The 21,692-nt window shown below is 49.1% G+C and overlaps 1 protein-coding gene across 1 annotated transcript in view; it reads right to left on the bottom strand.

Annotated features, from left to right (window-relative positions):
- TOX2 (TOX high mobility group box family member 2) overlaps positions 1-11,042 on the bottom strand; it is a gene marked incomplete at its 5' end in the record, with an annotated part of 25,084 nt that extends 14,042 nt beyond the window's left edge. Inside the window, 2 exons of the mRNA XM_009701328.1 lie at positions 6,388-6,615; positions 10,803-11,042. Coding sequence (XP_009699630.1) covers positions 6,388-6,615; positions 10,803-11,042 — 468 coding nt within the window. The remainder of the gene's footprint in view (positions 1-6,387; positions 6,616-10,802) is intronic.
- Positions 11,043-21,692: the final 10,650 nt, after the last annotated feature.

Raw genomic sequence — 21,692 nt, 5'->3', positions numbered from 1 at the left:
CCCCCCCCCCCCCCAATATACAAATTTGGATTTTATTCTGCTTGTAAATCTGGAGGGTTTTTCTTGTAACTATTATACACTTTCCTGCAAGCTATCTCTTGGGATCATCATAACTTATGGCTTATTCATAAGATGACTCGAAAGTACCTCTTCCCTGCACAGCGGTGTCTGCCACACCACCCTTCTCTCTGCATACGTCCTCCACGCAGCCATCGGAAATGCATACAGCAAACACGGCCACGCCATCCTTAGTCCTTCCCAGCTCCTCCTCACCTCCTCGCACCCTCCTCTGTATCCCTCCTGCTCCTTTCTTAGGGAAGACTTAGTCTGTCTCTTCTCCCATCAAAACCAACTAACCCAAGCTACATTTACTGTGTAAATCTCAGCACATCTCCAATGGACTAATACGTACAGTCTGGATTGCTAAGTCCTGAGGTCAACAAGCTCGGACAGGGGAGGCACCTGTCAATGATGCCCATCACGAAGTCACTGGTTAAGCGGTGCTCCAGTTCCCCCAGGCTCTCCCAGCTATAGCATGGGAGCTGTTGAGCATCTAACAGCCCTGAGGACACCTACATAAAAGGTGTTCCTACATAAATAGTTCCCCTGGCTATGGGAACTATTTCCACAGTTTCAGGAGAGCTTTTCCTTTATCCCAGTGGAAAAACAGTGTTGTGAAGAAGTCCTTTGGAGAATGAATGGATAAACCCATAATCAAGCAGCAATTACCATGGATTAAAGCATCGTGAAAGAGTTCTGCTTTCCTCTGCCTTGACTTCATGGTGCCACCTGGGTATAAGACTTCTGTCAGTCCATGAGAGGGCACAAGTGTCTTCCCAGGACAACCCACAGAAGACTCCAAATGAAACAGAGGAGGAAGGTGACAAACCCAACCCCTAACCTCCAACGAAAAGCACACAAGATTCATCTTCCACACTTCTGATCTTGCTCTCCAAGAAGAGAAGTCACACTCTTGGAGATGCTTTTAAGAGCAGTTCTGACCCTTCACATCTTCACTATCATTATCCTGATCTCCACCAGACCTCTCTTGAAACCTTGTTTGGGATCGGTGCTTTTGTCCTTCTCCAGTACATGGATTTCCTTGACACTCAGAAGATGCTGAAACCTCCTTCCAGGCCTGGGCAATTGGTTGGACCCACCACAGATCCATGCAGCATCCTGTCACCAGGTGATATATCAGGTTCAATGAGCAGATGGATCCACTCACATGGGTGATCTATTATTTTCTGCTGAGCGAGTAATGTTTCTGCTGGGTAATTTATCCCTAGAGTGTGAACGCTGTGTTATTCTCAAGGTTGTCCATTTGTATGGGAAAATCACATATGCATTTGGGCATGGAGTCACTTAGTATTACTGAACTGGTCCTGGTGAAGCAGGGCTATCGCGAGCAAGAACTCATCTGTGGTACCTTTGTGTCCCCAGTGAGTCCCCAGGCTTATAAATTCAACTGGAAATGTTGATTTTGTCCGACTTTGCTTCTGCTCACTTAGGATGGGAAGCTCTGGTTTAGCTTGAGGTTCACACAGCAGATTGCTCAGGAACTTCTTGATGCCTCTGCTCTGAGTTTCCAGGGTCTAGGGAAACACCGACCCAATGCTTTGACTTTGCTGCTGGATTTCCTAAATAAAAGAAGCAGGTTCCAGAGACATCTGCAACTGCCAGCTTGGCAGTGTTCCCCGTGCTCCATCATCACCAGGCTCCAAATTAACATCCTTTTCCCCCAAAATACAGTGGGCAACGGTAATGTGCTCAGAGAGGGAATAAGAGAACATGGCAGAGAAGAGCAAATCCCACCGGTGACTTCTCAATAGTGCTCCGGAGAGCTTCCAGGCTTATCACCCAAATGAAATCCCCTTGACGGAGGACAGCCACCCAGGGCTGGGTGTCACCTGCTCTCGAGCAGAGACGGCCCGTGGCAGGGCTGGTGGCCCCATGGAAGGAGGAGAGGGGGCTGCAGCCCTGCCGGGTGGCACGAGCTGGGACCAGGCTGCGAGCACTACATCCGTGCCGGGGAAAAACCCTTCCTAGGGAATAAGCAGAGTTTGCTCCAATCTAGAACTCAAATTCTTCACGTTACTGTCAAATTAGGCAGCCCTTTTAAACCTCGCCGGATAACGCTGGTCTATATCTGCTAATGAAAAAAAAATAACACTGCGGCATGGGATTCTGCGAGCCTCAAGCAAGGACCTGGAGCTGCAGGTGGATTACTACGACAGGTACCCCGTTTGCTGATAATGGCTGAATTAGCATTTCACTCTCCACCAAAGTCTAAGCTATCTCCACAGGAACAGCTGCTAAACTATTTGCAAAGTTCAAAGAGTACATATTAATATTTCCCCCCCACCCCGAGTCACATTCTTCAGAGTCCCATGTAAGCTTCTTAGAAAGGGCCACGCCAGCTGTTGAAGAATGAAGATTACAACGTCCTGCTAATGCAGCGCTGGAGATATTTAAAGGTATTGTTATTTATTACCGTTACGCACGCACGGCCACACTGGAAGGGGTTAAAATGGGGAAGAAAACGGCGCTTTGCCGAACAGGTGTCCTTGAGCAGTACCCAAGGACACGGAGATTGCTAATCCTGTATTCCACAGCATGATCAAATCACCAGGCAACAGATATAAATAAAAAAAGGCAGGAAATAAGGAAATTTAGATACAAGTGTGTCAGAGGGAAAATGAAGATTCATTGTGAAGAGGCTGAGAAGAGAAGAAGAAAAGGAACAAAATGACAAAGGCACAAATGATAAACCAGTAAGAACAAAAGAAAGGAGGGGGCAAAAAAAAAAAAGCAAGCCTCTCTGTGATATACATGTCTGTGACAGCAGCAGCCAAATCAAAGATGCTCCTAGATTATATGGTTTCTTGCATAATATGCATTCTGGTTCCCGCTCAGTGTTTGTCTTTCAGCTAGCGCACAGGGGGAAAAAAAACATATCTGAAATGGGACGTGAGCAACCTTTATTTTGCTTGTTTCATCAGGAGGAGAAAGCAAATTTGCTTTGTGGGAGCAGCAGCACCTGCTCAACGGCAAATAAATAGCTACAGCTTTGATATTACAGTGCATACAATCATTGGCAGTGCAAATGGCAGAGGATTAACCCTCGGCGTGCTGGCCAGAGCAACCTGGCAAAGAGCAGGGCATCTCGTTTCTGCCTGCAGAAATGGTCCAGGTAGCATCGGTGGGGTGAGCGCAGCTGGAGCGGGGCCCGGGGGGGTGGCACAGGGACACCCTTCCTAACCCAGGGCACTGCCCATGTTGCACCGGCAGCATGGCTACAAGCCACCGGCACTGGGCTTTCCTCATCCCTTTGGCATTGGCACGGTGGCCATCCCATGCTCTGCATACCTCTGTGCACGACGGAGCTGAGAGGGATGGATGGCCACGTCTGAAGGCACGGAGGGCCACGTGCCGGGGGCTGCTGACACGTGGTGGGGGGTCACAAGTCCAAAATGCCCTGGTTGAGGTTGGGTTTATCGGCCAGCTTGCTTTGAACCTCCCTCTCCAGTTGCTCCCTGCCTCTTCTGCCTGTTGTTCTCCCACAAGGCAGGAACCAAAAGACACCCAGGGCTGGGGAAACACTGGGCCCATTGGAAGGGGGAAAATCAGGTTTGTAAACCTGAGCTGAAGCAGAAACTACAGGGATGTAAATGACTGCTTAATAACTGCATGGTGAGGCTGGGGTCTGCATATCGGCCCTCTGGAGACACGATGCTCCAGCCCCAGCCTGAACATCTCGAGGGCAGTGAGGGATTCAAGTCTGGGACTACAGCCCAGCCCCAATTCAGATCCTACAGACTCAAATCGACTCTCTTTTCTTCTTATGCCAGGAAGAGGGGAAGATTTCTTCAACTAAAACCTTGGTCACAGTTGAACAAGAATGCCCAGATTTGGCTCTTACTTGCCTACTTTGCCATCGCTGTGTTGGCTTTTCCCCAGGTTGTCTTCTGCACTGCTTTCTGCAGTGAGGAAATGAAGATATTCAAACCCCTGTTGTCAATAAAGCTAGGAGCAGCACACCAGGTGAAATACTTCCCTTTTCCACCTTTCCACCCCTCCCCAGAACACGATGCTCCTGCCTGACGATGAGCCGAACCACGGTCCGGTGCAGCCACACGGCAGTCTGGACTCCCAGCAGGTCCCAGCAGGATTTTGGCCAGTGATGTGGAGCTGTCCTGCTCGGTCACTGTCCCTCCCAAGATGTGCCAAGAGAGCGCTTGGCATGGGCTGCTTGCCTTCATCATGAATGTGTGCATCATGCCCTGCAGTCCTCAGGAGAAAGAATCTGCAGGACAGCCTAGGCACTCGTTTTCACATATTAAAGACACTTTGTTAATGCTTTTTTTTTTTTCTTTGCCTTTTTTTCCTTTCCATTGCATTGCCTTATGAATCTAAACAAACTTGACTGGGGATGCTGGCAGAGGAAAGCAAACAGGGACTAAATAAACTCTCTTCCAGCCAAACACTTCAAGAGTGAACGTGCCACATCGCACAAACCAGCAGTACGGTCCCAGAGCCAAAGATAAATAGCATCCCTCCAGCCGGAGTCCCGGGCAGGGAGGTAGCTGTCGTGGGAGAAAAGTATACAGCTGGAGACAAAGCCAGGAAGTTAATATTTAAGCATTCAGACAAGGAACAAATGACTTAATTAAATCAATTACAGAGGGAGAAACGGAGCCACTTAGAAAGCGTGTGTAAAGAGACAGCAAGGCTGCTACTATCTCATAAAAGAGAAGAAGGGAGAGTTAGCAGGGAAGATAAACGGACTGGTTTAATCCCTGCTGTTAATTAAGAGCCGAGCATTTGCACTGCGCTGAGTCAGGGTCGCACCGGCACTTCCATTATACAAACCACATTCACAGCTGAGCTCAGTGACCAATCTGCAGAGATATTTGTAACCAGATGGAGTAAGGCAGAGGCAGACCGAGATGTTGGGAGGGATGAAAGCAGGAGAAAGAGGTGACATAAAAGCTTTTCCACTCTTCTGAACCTCCCACACTTTGCACCGACAGCCAAAGCCCAGCCCTTCCCCTGCAGTTCCCAGGCAGCAGGGCTGGGGTCAACCTGCTGCACAAGGAGGGGATCTTCCTCCCTCCTTCAGCATAAGAAACTCCTGCATGATCCCCCAGCGATGCATCCAAAGAGGAGAAAAGGGAGGATCACGAAAACATCAAAGCAACGCTTTGCACAGTATGGAGACTCCAAATGGATCAGTAAAAGGGCTTTCATCCCAGAAGATGCCTTGCTCTTATTCCCGACTTGGTGCAGGGTGGAAAGCAAGGCTATTTCCTAGCATGGCTTCCATTGAAATGACTTTTTTTCCTCCCTGCTGCTCCCTCCCCAAACATAGCTGCTTCAAACGCTGGCCATGGACACCCAACGGGAGATGGAGCCAGCCTGAAGTTGGCAGCCAGGCTCTAGGAGAAGGGCTCACCGCTCGTGGGGGGATCGTCACTTAAAGCACGTTTGGGTTCAGAGACACATCACACACAGTGTCAGATCTCGCTCTGCCTGATAAAAAGACGGACTTGCTACGGAAAGTGTTCCCTGGGGTTTTCTCAATAGGCATCAAGCAATTATAGGCTTTTGTAACTGACTCAGCATCAACAAAAGAGTTAAAGGGGGACCTAGAAGTCTCTGTGTGAAGCAGACTGAAAGTGGTTGACAGCTTTGGGGCAGGAAGGTTTCCTCTGCGAGGCCACTTCAGACATCTCCTTCCTAAGCTTTTAAAGCCTTTATGTTAGATATGAGGCCAGCGACGTAGAGAGTTAATAGTTTTTAGCCAGTTTGCCGTCACTCCTTGTAAGTAAGTAAGCAAATACAAACCCATCTCCCATCTAAGGCTGTAAAAACTCCATGTCAGGAAAAGGCCACCGATGTTTTTGCAAAGTATGATCTTATCAAGAATAATTAATTGTCATAAAAATTTGCTCTTCTCCGTGTAACAACAGAGCTTTTTCTAAAAAAGGGGCAGAGGCAAATCAAACTTGGCGCATCCTTCTGCAACCCCATCCCTGCCCCCCCAGAGACGTGGGTCAGACCTTTCCTCTTATGGGCACGTGGGTGGCAAAGACCTGTGTGCTGGGCACCCCAAAGAGGTGTCCAAGGGCCAGGTCACATCACCATCACACTGGCTCTGGGGCTGGAAGTGCAGCATGCAAACCACTCGAGCATTGCTTCGAGTGGCAGTGGGCACTTCAGCACCGCTCCTGAAAATAGCCTCCGTTTCTGTGCATACACTTCAGTCTCTTTAAGACCCTGGCCACGCTCCTAACGTGCTTGGGGAGACTCTGACGCTCTGTACCATGGAAAAACACATTTCAACAGTCGAAAGAAAAAAAAAAAAGAAAGAGATCAGTAACTCACTTGTTTTTGTTCTTCTCCCAAACTATCCCACATTGACGCAACAATTTTTGATACGTCTCCAAAGGTAGCATTGGGGTTTTGCCCTTTGATGGCTGCTTGCGTGTCTCTGAAAAATAGGGCGTACGCTGACACCGGCTTCTGGGGCTCATTGGGATCCTTCTTTTTCTTCTTCTTTTGGCTTTTGGGCTTTTTGCCCAGGTCTGTTGATGGTCTTTTCTCTCCAGTAACCTGCAAAACCGAGAGATGAACCTTAGCAGTGAGCTGGAAGTAGTCCGATACGTGTCCTTGCTACAGCTTGTTAGCAAAGGGGAGGAGAGAGGGCATGGGAAGAGGAGGGCTCCCAGTGCGACGAGGAGAGAAGTAGCTCTGGGGGTCTCTTTGGTCCCCAGGAACCTCTAGGATCATTACACAAACTGCTGGTGGGTGCCTGAGCCCGGCTTAGGTGCCTCCTCACAGCCCAGTTCACAGCTTGGGTTTGCGCCTTGCTGCTCCAGTGGTCCTTGCTCCAAAACTGGGGCTTTCCAGACACTCATCCTTGGTCACGCCCCTTCCCTCTCCTCCTCCCCAGCATCACAAGCTCGCTCACTCCTTGATTCTCTTCTGGGACCTCTCCAAACACCTCGCTCCCCAGTCAGATCCCTTTAGCAGTTCATGACTTTTTCTAAACTCAGCTTCCACATGGTTTCTGATTTCCAGCCCAATAATCCCCCTTTTCAAGCTGCTTCTGACTTCCCTCGCCCACGCATGTGCCGGCGGCTCAGCCTCCCCACTCCCCAGGCAGGAGGGTCGCCAGCACCAACCAAGCAGCACCAGCATCACATTAACCACCACGCTGGGGCCATCCGAAATTTATTTCACCCTGCTAACAGGCATGTATCCAGAAAAAATATCCCGGAATTAAACTATTTCAATCTTATGTATTAAACACTTTGCATGCGCTGCTCACTCTTTACAACTGGTCCGGGTGCAGTCGGATGACCAGGTCTGGCTGTATCCATGCTCAGTGCCCTGTGGGTGGTTGAACCAAGAGGAGCAGGACACGGGCAACAGTAGCTGGACTTTGTGGTTGCTCAGCATGAGACACTACCACTGGGCTGGGAAGTAAAACAGCAAGGCTGGAAACAGGGATGCTTCCAGTGGAGGTAGCACAGAAAGAAGATCCTAAGTCTGAGCCTCCGTCCGGATGCCCTGGGCAGCGTGTTAAATATCTGGGACTGCAGAAGCCTCTGTGTGATGGTGTGCAAAGGAAAAGACCCCTGGAAAGCACTTGGACGTACATCAAAGCTTTCAACGCATTAACTATGGTCAGCGAAAGCTTGCACTACAGGGAAGCACCATTATCCTTATTTTATAGTGGAGGAAAAACTAAATACACCAGAGGTTAAACACGGCAGAGAATAAAACCATTTGCTGCCAGTTGGGTGCTGCAGTCCGGATCTCTGCATCCTCGAGGGCAAGCGGGGTGCCGGCACCTCTGCCTGCGGACTCACTGTGCTCAGCCACTACCTGACTTCGGCAGTCCCTGCTCAACCAAGTGCACGGGCTAATTAGATTGCTTAGAAAGTTGCTCAGTCTGCAATTAGAGGTCTAAAAAAAAAATAAAAATGAAAGAAATAATCCATTGACACAGGTCTAAACATCAAGCTGAAGAGAAAACTGTGCCTCCCAGGGAGCACTGGGAGCAAAAGGCCTTTTCTCCTGATGGATTTGCTGAGTTGATTGTGTGCTTGGAAGCATCGGGATTTAAGAGGCTTCACTTCAGCTGGCACCGGCCAGGCACGGGGAGGAAAGGGCAGCACCGCTCCTCTTCTCCACTCTTGACTGGTCATTAAGTTCAGTATCAGCGCAGTGACATTTGTCAAACAGACAGTGACCGTTAGTGAATGAGCAGAGAGACCAAAAAAATTGCATTTAATTTAAAATTGCCCAATTGGGCTTGAATGGGAGGCCTGGAGGTGAAAGGCCAGCTTATTAGGAGAAAAAAAAATGCATGACAGGGCTTTGGCCCATTAGCAAGTGAGATGATATTTTAACTAATTGTGATCCTATTTGATTCACTTAAGTGCCGCAGGGAGGACCTGCTCTCCTCACAGCCGGTGAGCCAGCAAAGGAGCCGGGAACAGGCGCAATGCAACCACAGCCATGACGATGGTTTTACAGTCGGTCCTGCTTAGGCAGCTCCAAAGATCAGCGGGATGAAGTGTATGACCACCAGCCCCTGCCTGGACCTGCTCTGGAGAGGCAGCAGAAGGTACATTTAACCCCAGATGTGGACTGGGACAATTCACTGGTAACAGATGTGATCCCATAAACTGGTAGCTTGGTGCCGCCTTAGATGTTGAACCCGTGAAGAGCAGGAACCTCATGGACCCCATGATTTTAATAACTACGGAGAGAGATTGCTAATCCAACTGGAGTCTAGGCGAGGACTTCCTCTCCCTCCCACGCATGCATACACCCCCCCGAAGCAATGAAGCAGGTAAATTCATCAGTGAGGCTGGAAGATCTCCTAAAATCATAAGCTCCTTGGCTCAGAGGACCTGCTGGACCTGAACCATCTGCTGGCATCAGATTCATTTCTTTAATGTGTGACCTCTTTGGTCACAAGATTAATTTCTGCTTGTTAGACCTTGCTTTGATGAATTGTTGCAGAAAGGCCCTCAATGGCCATACAAAAAATGACCGACGGGTGAATACGGTAGCTGTGTAGCTAGAGAAAGCAAACAGAAACCTGCAGGCCACAGTGTGGTTCTGCTGCTTTCTTTACACTTAGGGTCTCCTTCCTCCATCAAATACATCACTCCTGTTCCACCTGTCTCGCTGGGTAGTTTACAGGGCAGAAAAATGAGGGGGCATGCCTTTAGGAGTAGGAAAAATTCAAATCTCTGCAAGTAGTCACAATTTGGACACCTCCAAATTCTTCCTACCCCCACAGGCATCACTGGCTCAACAAGAACAGAAGATCCAACCCCAAAGTCGTGTCCCCAGTGACTCCGGTGGCCCCGGCCGGCCGGGAGGAAAGCTGGGTGATGCTGAAAGAGGCAGAGAGAGAGAGAACCTGGTGTGTAACTAAGCTGAAACGCATTTTCCGCTGACATGAAAGATTTCAGCTCCCAGGTCACTGCCTGGAGCCCTGTGACCCAGGCTCTGGGAGATGGCAGACCGTGGGCTCCAGCGGCACAACCCATCTCACAGTGTCCCGTAAACGTGGAATCACAGAGTTTGAGAAACTCCATCTATTTTCAATCACGTGTATCCCTTCTTTTTAAAGTTTGACTCCATGGAAGCTGTTTTCGCATCCACGTGCACGCTCTGCTTTGAAATGTTCTCATCTGAAGTGAAAGCTGCCAACGGATGAAAAACTACAGGATTGATGAGAATACATTTGTCTGCATTTCCATGGAAAGGGAAAGGGTTTTTGCTCAGCCCTAGCGTTTTCCTAGTTTTCCACTCTCTGTACTGTTTGCTGCCGTGGTTATACATTCAAATCCTGTCACAGCCGTCTATTTTCGTGGGAGAAGGTTACAATTCCACTGCTTCTGCTGTCATCCTTGGATCAGCACCTTCGAGGAGAAGGTTTTCCACAAAAGGCTTTAATCAAAGTCCCCCAGGGAGCCCAGCGATTGACCTGCAGGCACGGAGACCCACCGGGGCTTGAGGCAGCAACCTTGCGATCGCTGCACTTTGCCCTCAGTAAATCACAGACGGAAGGCTCACGGAACACGGCGTGTGTTCGCTCTGCTGGTGCATTGTGAGAAAGACGGGCAACAACCAAGATGTCCCCAAAGCCCTAGGAAATCCCTGGGTTTCCTGACGCCATGCTCCGCAGCAGTTGTGTTGGCCGTAGAGGCAGACTCTGTGCCACTAAGACGTTGTTGACTACCTAAACCACTGCCTGGGCGAACTAAAAGGCAGAAGACTCTTCCTCTTTTAATTTCTTTCTTTTTTTTTTCTTTTCTTCTTTAGCAAGCCATGACCGATGAGCTCAGTTAAATCCCGCCCTGCGTTATTTTCCTTCCCTGTTTCAGTCTCCTCTACCTGCCACCAGAAATCCAACCTTGCACCCAAGCATTTGCAGACCCTTAGTCCTGAACTTGCTTTGCTCCTCAAAACCCTCATCGGAGGAAACTCTGCAGCTTGATGGACCTGGTACACCGTGGAGAGAAAAGCCCAACTCTCATTGCCAAATTTGCTGCATGCACAACCCAAGCATGTGTGCTAGCCTGCCATGCTGTACCTCACCCTACGCTGGAAACAATCTCCTCATCCTTGGGCAAGTCTCCCACTATATATACATATTTAAAAAAAAAAAAGACCAAAAGCCTGTGCTCTTATTTAGCGCAATTTATCCTTCACTGAAAAACATCATCTGCTGTTTTCTCGCTGTCTGTTGAAGCAGGCGTGACTGCACGTACCTTGTAATGTGACTCTGTCTCCTCTTCCTGAGTAGAACTGGAGGGAGATGGCGTAGCAGACTTACTTCCCGGGGGCGATGGGGAACCGTGGGTTACACCGCTCCGCATCCCCATCTGAGAAATCAGCTGAGACTGGCTGAGAGCGCTCATGGGGCCGGCTAACATCCCGGGGCGATTGATCAGGGGCACTTGACGGTTGGACTCATAGGATGTGGCGTCCGAGTGGACCATCTCCTGGATCTGAGTTAGGAGAATATCACTTTGTGATTAAAAATGTATTTATGTATGTATTATACTGTCAAATCACTTTAAGACAAACTCTTATTGATGGATGTAAAATTATTCTACACAGCTGGTAAAGTCTTCCTTGTGTCCCCTTCCAAACAAGCCAAGAGCAAGAACTGAGTAGCGTGCACCCAGGGCTCTGCTCCTGCCGTCGCCTTGCCCACAAGGACTACAGAGAGGTGCTCAGTCGGCTGGGGACACTGGTCTGTGTGTCCAGGAGGTGCCCCTGCCTGCCTCAGGGACCAGTGGGTCTGAAAGTAATGTTTAGAAATGAGCAATTTTTGGCCAAACCACCAGGAGAAGGGAGGGCGTTGCAATGTCCCGGGCATTTCTGAGGCCAAGCCTTGCTGCTGCACACGCGAGGCCATTGCTGAGCACCGGTACATGTTGTGCCAGGGTATTTGGGGACCATGGCCCCATGTCAGCCCAGCCCTGGTACATCAGCAATGCAGCGTTAGAGGCCATTTTTTTCTTCCTAAGCAATATTTGGGGTTGACATTTAGTAACTACATAGGTGAAAAAAATACCTGCTTGTCTGAGTTTACGAAGGTACCACAACCAACCCTCCTGCATCCTCTGTCTGGCTGTGGGGTCAGTAGTGCTACTACTGGGGTTAAACCCAGAAGTAGTAAGCAGAAAAGCAGTCAGTGGAAGCCCCAGGTCCCCACTCCCACCACGTCGGTCTGCCCAAAGCCATCAACTACCATCAAGGCAGAGGTTTGTATGTCCCTGAGCCCCAGAAGCCCCAAGCACCACAGCATGCTCCAAGACGGACCCCAACGCATTGGGGCAAGCTCTGCTGGTGGCCACTACCTCCTTACAACTCCTCCTGGAGATGACTCTTCCAATTTTCAATATTGCAATCAATTCCAATCCAACTCAAAATGAATGTAGCAGAAAAAAAATCAAAAAGTCCAGACAAGGGCTAAGAAAATTATGGGCTGCCTGTTAAGATTTCCCAGCGAGGGAAGGAACCAGAAGCAATGTATGTGTGTGCATGCGTGTAGGTAAGAGATGAAGGAGGAGGCTACGTGATAGAGTTGTCCCCAAAAATAAGAAGTTTCCTAATACCTATTAGGTACCTATTAGACATCTGATGGGACCGAAAGGCAGTTAATCACACCCGGCTGCAGGGACACACGGACATGGCACAGGGCACCGGCACAAGCGCTGCCTCCTGAGGGTGCTGAGCCCAACGCTTTTGAAAGGTTTGAAAGAAAAATGAAAGGTATATATATGGCTAATGAGAAATGTCAAATGCTATGTTAAACAAAATAAAAATATCTTCTGGAGCGTATATCCCCCTGTGTCATGGCATAAACCAAAGTTCACGTGGTTGGGTCAGGCAGGAGCAGCGACAACCCCCTGTCCTGGCCAAGGAGATGAGATGAGATGAGATGAGATGAGATGAGATGAGATGAGATGAGATGAGATGAGATGAGATGAGATGAGATGAGATGAGATGAGATGGGGACAAACCTGGCCATGTTGTAGGTGCATAGAAGTTTTTGGGGTTGCTCTGCTGAGCCAAGACCCCATTTCCAGTTTGTACCATTTTCCCTGAAAACCCCGTTTTCACCCCAGGATCCATCCCTGCCTGGCCACCCCTAGCAGCAGGGCTCAGCCCCACCACAGCCGCCGCGAGTAGAGCCAAGCTGCTGCACAGCCTCATCCAGCCACGGAGGAGGCCAGTGGGAGGGAGAGCGAACCCTGCCTGAAACGTTTTCCAGACTTTTTCCCTTTTATATTAATCTGATTAAAGTTAACATGAGTTTAAAGACCCAGGCTTTATTTATTAACAATCTTCATTTCCAATAAGCCTGCTGAGGTGCAATCTCTCATTACCAGGGGGGCTTGCCAACTCCATTAGCAGCACATACAGAAAGAAACCCAGGGAAGACCTGCAAGGGCTCGGTAGGCTTCAGAGGAAATAAATCCAAGCACAAACCCAGATTTACTGCCGCAGGTCAGGAATCAAGAGCTTTACACAACACCCGACAGCATGTTCTGCTCTCTTTTGGATTCTCCATCAGTAGAGGAGCATGTGTCAGGGGAACAGATTTTCCTAGATCTGCCCTTTGCCTGCATTAATTATGAAGCGTAGGGATTTAACTTGCAGGAAGACAACAACGTCTTGCATTTCGACAGCACGAGGAGTCTGACCGAGGCTGACTTAGGGGCCACGTCGAATTGCTGTCCTCAGCTTTGGTGGTTGCAAGGAAACACCAGCTTACGGAGGCAGCAGGGTTGGCTTTGCTCCATCGCGGAGCTGAGGAAACTCGCTGCTGCATGAACTATGGCAAGTTTTACGTGCCCTTAAAATCTGCCTTATTGCAGAGGTCTGACCTCTCCTTGCCACGTGCTGCTCCGTGGGAAATCCTGGCCAAAAAGACATCAAGGACGTGCACGCTGCAGCCAAGCAAGATGGGGATGGACCACGGGCTCGGGCAGCACAGGAGGCATGGGAGAGGCAATTTTTGCATTTGCAATTGAATTTACAAACATCATGGGAATGGCCAGGGGTGAGAGAGGCAGTGATGAGGAGCCTGCAAGGTGGGGAGACAGGTCAGCACCCATCTGCCATATGAGCGGGAAACTCCTTCCCAAATTCCAGTGAAAAAGAACATTTGTCTTGGATTTTGTCAGTTTAATCCAGACCTTTCATGTTGGAGAAGATCTGCCAGCTGCTAAGGAAAAGAATAATTTATTGTCCTTATTTTAAATTTAAATGAAGAAAAAGTTTAGAAGATGAGTGTTTTAGAAATGGGGAAGGCTATGAAACGTGGCTTAAAAAAATTTTAAAATTTAAAATAGCTCATTCACATTTGCAGCCATGGCAGTCTCTTGGGTAAATACTGTATTAAGACAATTTTTTTGAAACTTTTATTATGTGGCCAATAGACCACAACGGCTCCGTTTATCCATTAAATATGTAATCATACACTTTTTCTTTACAGTGCATGTTATTTATGCATCAGAGCAGAACAAGTCCAGGAGTGCAATTATGGATATGGGACACGTGCTGCAAATGCTTATGAAAATTTGTAGGAAAAAACCAGAAACCTGAGCCCTGGCTCAGAGAATCCATGCAGAAGCCTCCCGCTGACAGCAACCCAACCACAGCCCTCTCTTAAAGAGCAGAGACACTGCATTTTTCCTGGGACTTCCCCCATCCCCAGGATATCTTAGCCCAGAGGCGGCAGCTGCCTATTTCTTTGCATCATTAAAAACTGGTGGTTTAACTTAATCCCTTTGCTGAACATTGCTGGTTCTGTCTCCCTCTCCCACATCTCCATCTCTTCTCCCCTCGGCCAGAAGGTTTTGCAGAAGGCCAGGTACAGCTACGCTCCTTGCATGCAACCTTGCTGATCGTCATCTCAAGGGGCAGGATCTGGCCCCACCCGTTGCCACTCACTAGATTTCTCTCCACGTCCCCTTTTTTTTTTTGAAAAAAATGCAGTTTTGCATGCAACATGTCAGGCTGCCACCTCCCCATAGCCCCTGCCCAAGGCTCCTGATGTCCTCAGGACCGGAGAGGGTGAGCGGTGGAAAAGCCATTTGTGTTCTCCAGATGTAAAATATCTGGGGTGAAAATGAAGGCGAGCAGCTTGTGTGCAGCCCCAGCGCTTCTTCTGTGGGCTTTAGGGTGATGATGGCTTTCGTTTAGGCTGGGGAAAGGGTTAGTCCTGCTTTCGGCTGTGAGACCCTGCAGACATCGGGCTACTTCATGGGCCTTAGTCGTGCACCCAAAGTAGATGATATCCCCCTCCTCCAAGAAAGACCCAAGGAAAGAGAGACCCAGGAGCAGGATTCAGAGATGCTCCCCTGCAGCAAATGCCCTAATTAGGCAAGTAAATGATGAATGAAATTGCGATGATGGCAAACCAAAGTGAAAGAAGGTAATCATAGAATCATAGAATCATAGAATCATTATGGTTGGAAGAGACCTCAAAGATCATCAAGTCCAACCATATACCTGATGCCATAATGAATGCAACGTTCCTCCTGCGAAAGCAAACCACCTCTTCTCCCATAGCACACCGGTCCGGTGGGATGCAACCCCAGCCACGGCCTCACTGGGGCTGCACCCACACCTTTCCCCTCCACAAAGCATTCAGCATCCCCGCAGAGCCCGACAAGAGCACAGGCGTAATTAAAATAACCGCCCTGCAAACATGATTAGCTCTGTCATCAGGAGGAGTGGCTTTGAGAGCCAGGTCAGATCCTGTCCCCATCCCAGGCATTCAGCACAACAAGCTCGCCGCGAGGTGCTGCAAAAGGCTCGGGACGTGTTTGCAGCCTCTGCTGAAAAAATGTTTTGTATCTCAGAGGAAACATGAGTGAAATGTGATGTAGTCATAGCTAAAGTAATTAAGTGCATCTTACTTAGCAGATTCCCAAAGGCTGTGCTAACTCAAAGACAGCTTCTTTTTTTCCATAATATTTCCACAATTTTTTTAAATGAATATGCATATCAGGCCTATAAACACTCCAGCTAATCCTAAGAAGGAGAGGAAAACAGGCTGACAAATGGCACATGCTCCACACTCCTTGTTTCTGGGGAGAAGGGTAATCCAGCACGAGTGACAAAATGCCACGAGGAAGAGCCTGGCTGGGGACCTGGGTGCTCTGCTGGCAAAGATAAGGTTTTGAAATGTGTCAAGCCAAGCTTCAACTTCATGGCCCCCTGAAATTCATAGGTAAAAGGCAGCCCTTTCCAGCAATGAGGGCTACAGCACTAGCCAGCAGACCTGGGGCTCAGGTCCCAGGCTCAGGCAGGGATGGCTGCTGACATTAAACGTCCTCTCCTGCAAAATCCTGATTCCCAACTTGCCAGCCTTGAGGCAGGTCCCACCCCTGTAACCACCTTCTGCCTTCACTTTGCACGGGATTTTTCTCCTCCTCCTCCCGCTTTCCTTGGTCTCGGCCACACCTTGAAGACATCACCATGTTTTGGTGGCAGAAGTACAAATTCAGAGGTTCTGTGTGATTCCCCCAAGGTGTGCTTTGCCCTTGCTGCATATGTGGAGCAGCGATGCTCCAAACTGCTCCAGCCCCACTGGCTGCTGGCTGGGCTGTGATCCCGGGTGGGATCTGTGCCAAAAAACTTGCAGATGTTACCCAGCAGGAAAGGAAGAAATTTGGCTGCAGCTTGTCATAGAGTGTTGACTGACCCCCGCTGCACCGCAGCCCCCCGAGCTCAAGTGGAGCCACATAAAGCGGGATGGACAAAAGACGATGACCAAGACCGGCGGGAGTGGGCAGACGATGCAGCCCCAGCCCAAGGGCATCGCCCCACATGCCGGGGAGACCAGCACATGGGGACCACCAGGCTTCCTGCCAGGCTTCCCTGCAGAGGGGGACTTGGGGGTACTGGTGGATGAAAAGCTGGACATGACCCAGCCATGTGTGCTGGCAGCCCAGAAAGCCAACCGTACCCTGGGCTGCATCCCAAGCAGGGTGACCAGCAGGTCGAGGGAGGGGATTCTGCCCCTCTGCTCCGCTTTGGTGAGACCCCCCTGCAGTACTGCCTTCAGCTCTGGGGTCCTCAGCACAAGAAGGACATGGACCTGTTGGAGCGAGTCCAGAGGAGACCACGAAGGTGATCCGAGGGCTGGAGCACCTCTCCTGAGTTGGGGTTGTTCAGGCTGGAGAAAAGAAGGCTCAGGGAGACCTTAGAGGAGCCTTCCAGGACCTAAAGGGGCCAACAAGAAAGCTGCGGAGGGACTTTTTACAACAGCATGGAGTGATAGGACAAGGGGCAATGGCTTTAAACTAAAAGCAGGTAGATTCAGACTAGATACAAGGAAGAAATTTTTTATGATGAGGGTGGTTAAACACTGGCACAGGTTGCCCAGAGAGGTGGTAGATGTCCCATCCCTGGAAACATTCCAGGTCAGGTTGGATGGGGCTTTGAGTAACCTGATCAAGTTGAAGATGTCCCTGCTCATTGCAGGGGGGTTGGACTAGACAACCTTTAAAGGTTCCTTCCAACCCAAACCATTCTGTGATCCTATCACTGCCACCATCCCAGGGTGAGTTCACACCGGTGGGCTGAGCAGAGTTGCCAGAGCCTTCCCTGGCCAGGGTCTTCCTCCCCAGGCAAGGGGAGAAGCTATTCCAGGGATGGTCACCAGGCTCATCAGCGGCACAGCTTACCTCTCCTTAGGTTTGTTCCCGAGAACAAGCCATTACAATCACAATCAACCAGGGAGAGAAATTATCTGCTGAACAGCTTTGAAGCAAAGTTTTCCCAGCAGGCTTTTTCTGTATTGAAGTTTAAATGTAAACGCATCACCATAGCTGAAATGCTTAAAGATGATTTACTTAAAAAAGAGAGAGAGCAGGAGAGAGAGAAGCTGATAAGAAAATATATCCCCAATTACCACCCCTCCTCTTCCCGATTTGTAACTGCTCCTAATAAACTTTCATGGTCTATGTAAAATGCTTTAGTGCAGTGACAAATTTCTGCTGGAATTTGAGATGTCTTGTTCAGAGTAATAGCTATCTCACACAGGTGCCCAGCTGCTATTGTAAAATCAGTAAGCATTTAATTGAAACAAATGACTATAATAATAGTACATTATCCCTGCAGGCTCATAGCCATAACAGTTTTAATTATTGAGTTAAGAGTCAAACTAATTTATCCTTTAAAGTAACAGCCACATCTTTGGTTCCACCGATCATCCTATTACACATACGAGGGGAACAGTAGGAAAGGATTTAAAAAGGAAGCAATTTATTTTTGTAGGGGCGGGGGGCATTTATCATATGGCAGAGGCTTTCTATATGCAGTGGGGTTCCCAGACATGGGTATCACTCCCCAGGACAAGCCTCCCTCCCAGATGCTCCTGGTCCCCAAAGGGACTGAGCACCCCCCTGCCAGCTCCTGGGGACCTGTGGCCCCCATCCAGTTGCCATGGGGTGGCTTTGCTGGCCCAGCAGTGGCAGCACAGAAGCCCATGGGAACTGGCGGTGCCTGCTTTGGGGCTTTGGGCACATGGAAATTTTTTGGGACTATCTTGAAAGTGCAGTTTTTCTGCATCAACCACAGTGAAAAAAAAAGGTTTTACAGACTCCAAAGGAGTATCTCTGAATTCAGAGCCAGGCAGCAAAGAGAAAATCCACATTCACAATTTAAAAAGAGTAGTTCTGAGACAGACATGCCCTAGGGCAGATTTGAAGGCACAGCTTTCCCAGCCCCTTGGTTTCATGAGCCTTCTCACTTTTGTCCGGGTGGCTGTGACACAGGCGATCTAAAGCATCGCCGTGAGCCCGCTGGGCATGACATGGGAACCACAGGTGGAGGGGACAGAGCGGGACAGAGAAGCGGTGGCTGCAAAGAGCCAGCGGAGGAGGGCAAGGGCTGCCCACCACCCAAAACCCTCCCTGCCAGATGTGGTTCAAAAGCTGCCCAGAGGAGGAATTCACTTGCTAAATCACCCAGGGGGTGATCCCTGGAGAAAGCCCTACGTGCAGCCTGCATGGTCAGTCAGTGCTGCCTGTCCCCGGAGCGCCGCATCCCATCGCCTGCCGGACCGGAGGGCTCTCACTAGATTGTCCTTCACCAAAGCACTTGCAGATCATAATCAAACCCCTCCTGCTTTGGCCAAAGATGCAGAGTGGTCCTCTGCACTCTCTCCAAGTTTCCCACCCTGCTCATTGCTAAGGATGCTTTTTGGACTTCTCCAGCAGGCACCACCCACCCCGAAGCAGAGGTGTTCCTGCATCCCACGTCCCTTTTCCCGAGCCACCACCTCTAAGGAGAAGAGTCCTCATCTTGAAAGATTTTGTTTAGCTCCTGCAGGTGGGACAATATTGATTCTCCAAATGCAAATTCGTTACTGGTGATCAGTTTACCAGGCCACGCTAAAATCTCTGCATCTTTATCTTCTGCTGCTTGCCTACTCACTGCATCATCTACAAATTTCACTGGCAATTTTTTAATGCGTTCTTTGGCAAAAATATGACAAACTCCAGGAAGACAGAGTGACAAGCTGATCCACCAAACTTGTGTAACATTGAATTTCTATTGTTCGACTATCTCAATATACTTTGTGCTTCCAAGTCAAATGTCTTGCAGATGTCTAAGTATATTATGTTAACACTGTTACCTTTATCACCCAAACCTGTAATCTCATCAAAAAAGATATCAAGTTAGTTTGACAAGATTTGTTTTCCATCAGCCCATGTTGATTGGCATTAATTATATTACCTTCCCTTAATTCTTTATTAATTGAGGCCCGGATCTGCCACTCCATTATTTTGCTGAGGATTGATGACAGACTGACAGGTCTGTAATTACCTGGGCTGTTCTGTTTCCCTTTTTAAATATTTGCACATTAGCTCTTTTCTAGTCCTCCAGAGCTTCCCCAGTATTCCAAGAATTACTAAATACCAGCAGCAGCAGTACCGAGAGCTCCTCAGTCAGTTATTTCAAGCCATGTGCAGACAAGCTAGCTCAGCCTCATGACTTAAAGAGGATTTGAGCAGACATATATCAGAAAAGAATATTTTACAGTCTGCCTTAAATGCTGCATAATTTGAAATCCTGACCTTTCTAATTAATATTGGCAGTGCCGAATGCAGTGGTTTTGACCATGAAGCTTCACTGTAAAGCCACACCGCTGACCCCAGACAAGGCTCCCAGGGCTTCTCCCAGTTCAGTTGTGTTTATCTCTGTCTCCTCACCCATGGGCTTTTGTTTTTTTTTTTAAATCTGCTTCTGTTACTACCTAAATTGCTCCATGTCTTTTCCAGCTTCAACCACCTCTGCATGTTTTTCCCCCCAAAAGAGAAGTTCCCTGCAGCTTGCAGCCCCCGGGCACCCGGCGGGCAGGGGAAGGCAGGACCGAGGGCTGGTTTTGGAAAGCACCTGCCTGACAAGCTGAATTCAGCGCTTTGACAGGCTGTGATCTTGTGTTACGATATCCTGCTATTACGGGGGAAAGAATCCTCCAAACACAATTAACACTTCATCACGAAGATAAAGCACTGTAACTTCTGGGTGAGAACGGCAGTGCAAAACAGGATAGAGACTGTGCCTGGCAAACGGGAAATATTTCTCATTAATATTCTCATCGCTCCCGGTGCTGGAAGGGCATGGCCAAAAGGAACCGACCAACTCAGTTCGGCATGAACTGAATCTTGTTATTTTCCTATGATACAACCCCCCACCACGGCCATCTTCCAATAAGAGCATCATTGTGGACTTGTGCAGCAGAGATGTCCACGAGGGTCCCAAATCCAGTAACGCCCACCCTCAGGGAACGCCAGCCAGGTAGGAGTCCTGCTTCAGTGTGTGCTTCCCTCTCTCTTGGGCTAGTGGAGTTATTATACAGATTGCAAAAGGTTATGGTTTTAAAGCTCCTTGAGATGTCAAAAGACAAACCCAAGCTAGTTGGACCTCCAGACCTGTCCTCCATCTCAGCACCACTGCAGACCTGCACCCCTAGCTGCGATGTTGCTTCTTAAGAAGACCAAAGTATTGCAAGGTCTTGGAAGGCCTTGGGCCATCCTGAGTCCCAAATCCCACCAGTTGTGTGATGACGGAGAAACAACACAGCTGGGATGGGAACCTGGACTGCATATGGGACGTTTCCCATAGCTGACCTCCTGCAGACCCGTCTCACCTGCACGATGGAGACCTGGGCTTCATTCACGCTCCTGAGCTGCCTCATCACCAGTGGACAGGTGACACCATCCCTGTACACCAGTGTCACACAGTGTCCCTTTGACTTGAGGGAGGGATAAACCCTGCTGCTTGCATTGGAGGTGCTTGGGAATAACTGGATGGGATGGATACTGCAGGAGAACAGCAGAAGCAACCAAGACTGGTGGCAGGACTGCCCTTGGGCAGGAGGAGCTCGGACTTCTCCCATAAGACACAGTTCCTCCGAGGTGGGTTCCCACCCGTCACTGCAGGGCGACGTGGGGACTCGCCAGGCGGCAGGTCTAAACCATCCATCCCCAAATGATCCCTCGCTGCTTGCCAGAGCCGGGCACCACAACGTGACAACGCTACACACAACGGCTTAATTCCCCTCCACTGACTTTTTTCCAGGTATTTTGTCTCTTCACTCGGAACGGCGCCGAGTCTTAGAAGGCGGCAATGCACAAAGCAAAGCAACCGTTGTGACTTTTCCCATGGGGAGCAGGGAAGGGCTGACACACAAAGGGCCCTCTCCAAACTCATTCTCCCAAGGTCAGGGATGAGCAACATGGCCCAGCAAAATGCAAGCAAGGTCCTAGACCATGGTTCTGTCTGGTGGAGGAGTAACTGCCCTCGGTCACTGGGAAGGAGCCGGGATGCGTGTGCTCTCCGTCGGTGTTCCTGCAGCCCTCAGTTGGAGAACAGTCTGTAAATAACGTATTCAATAAACTTCATTTTTTTTTAAGTACATTATTTTACAGATAAAGAACAAGCCTGATAACTCAGTGAACATGTTTGCAAATAATCTGTTCCATTAATTTCCAGCATGTTTTCTGAATACATTATTTAGCGATTTTGTAAAAACCATTTGCAGATGAAGGCAATTGCTGCTCATCCAGGCATAACACCATCACATCCCAAAAGCTGGGCCCAGAATTCCCCTCTAATGGACA

Source organism: Cariama cristata, unplaced genomic scaffold (genome assembly GCF_000690535.1).
Source record: "Cariama cristata isolate BGI_N322 unplaced genomic scaffold, ASM69053v1 scaffold23245, whole genome shotgun sequence".
NCBI classification, from domain to species: Eukaryota; Metazoa; Chordata; class Aves; order Cariamiformes; family Cariamidae; genus Cariama; species Cariama cristata.
The sequence above is the reverse complement of the archived record's forward strand: the minus strand, read 5'-3'. Positions and strand labels throughout refer to the sequence as shown.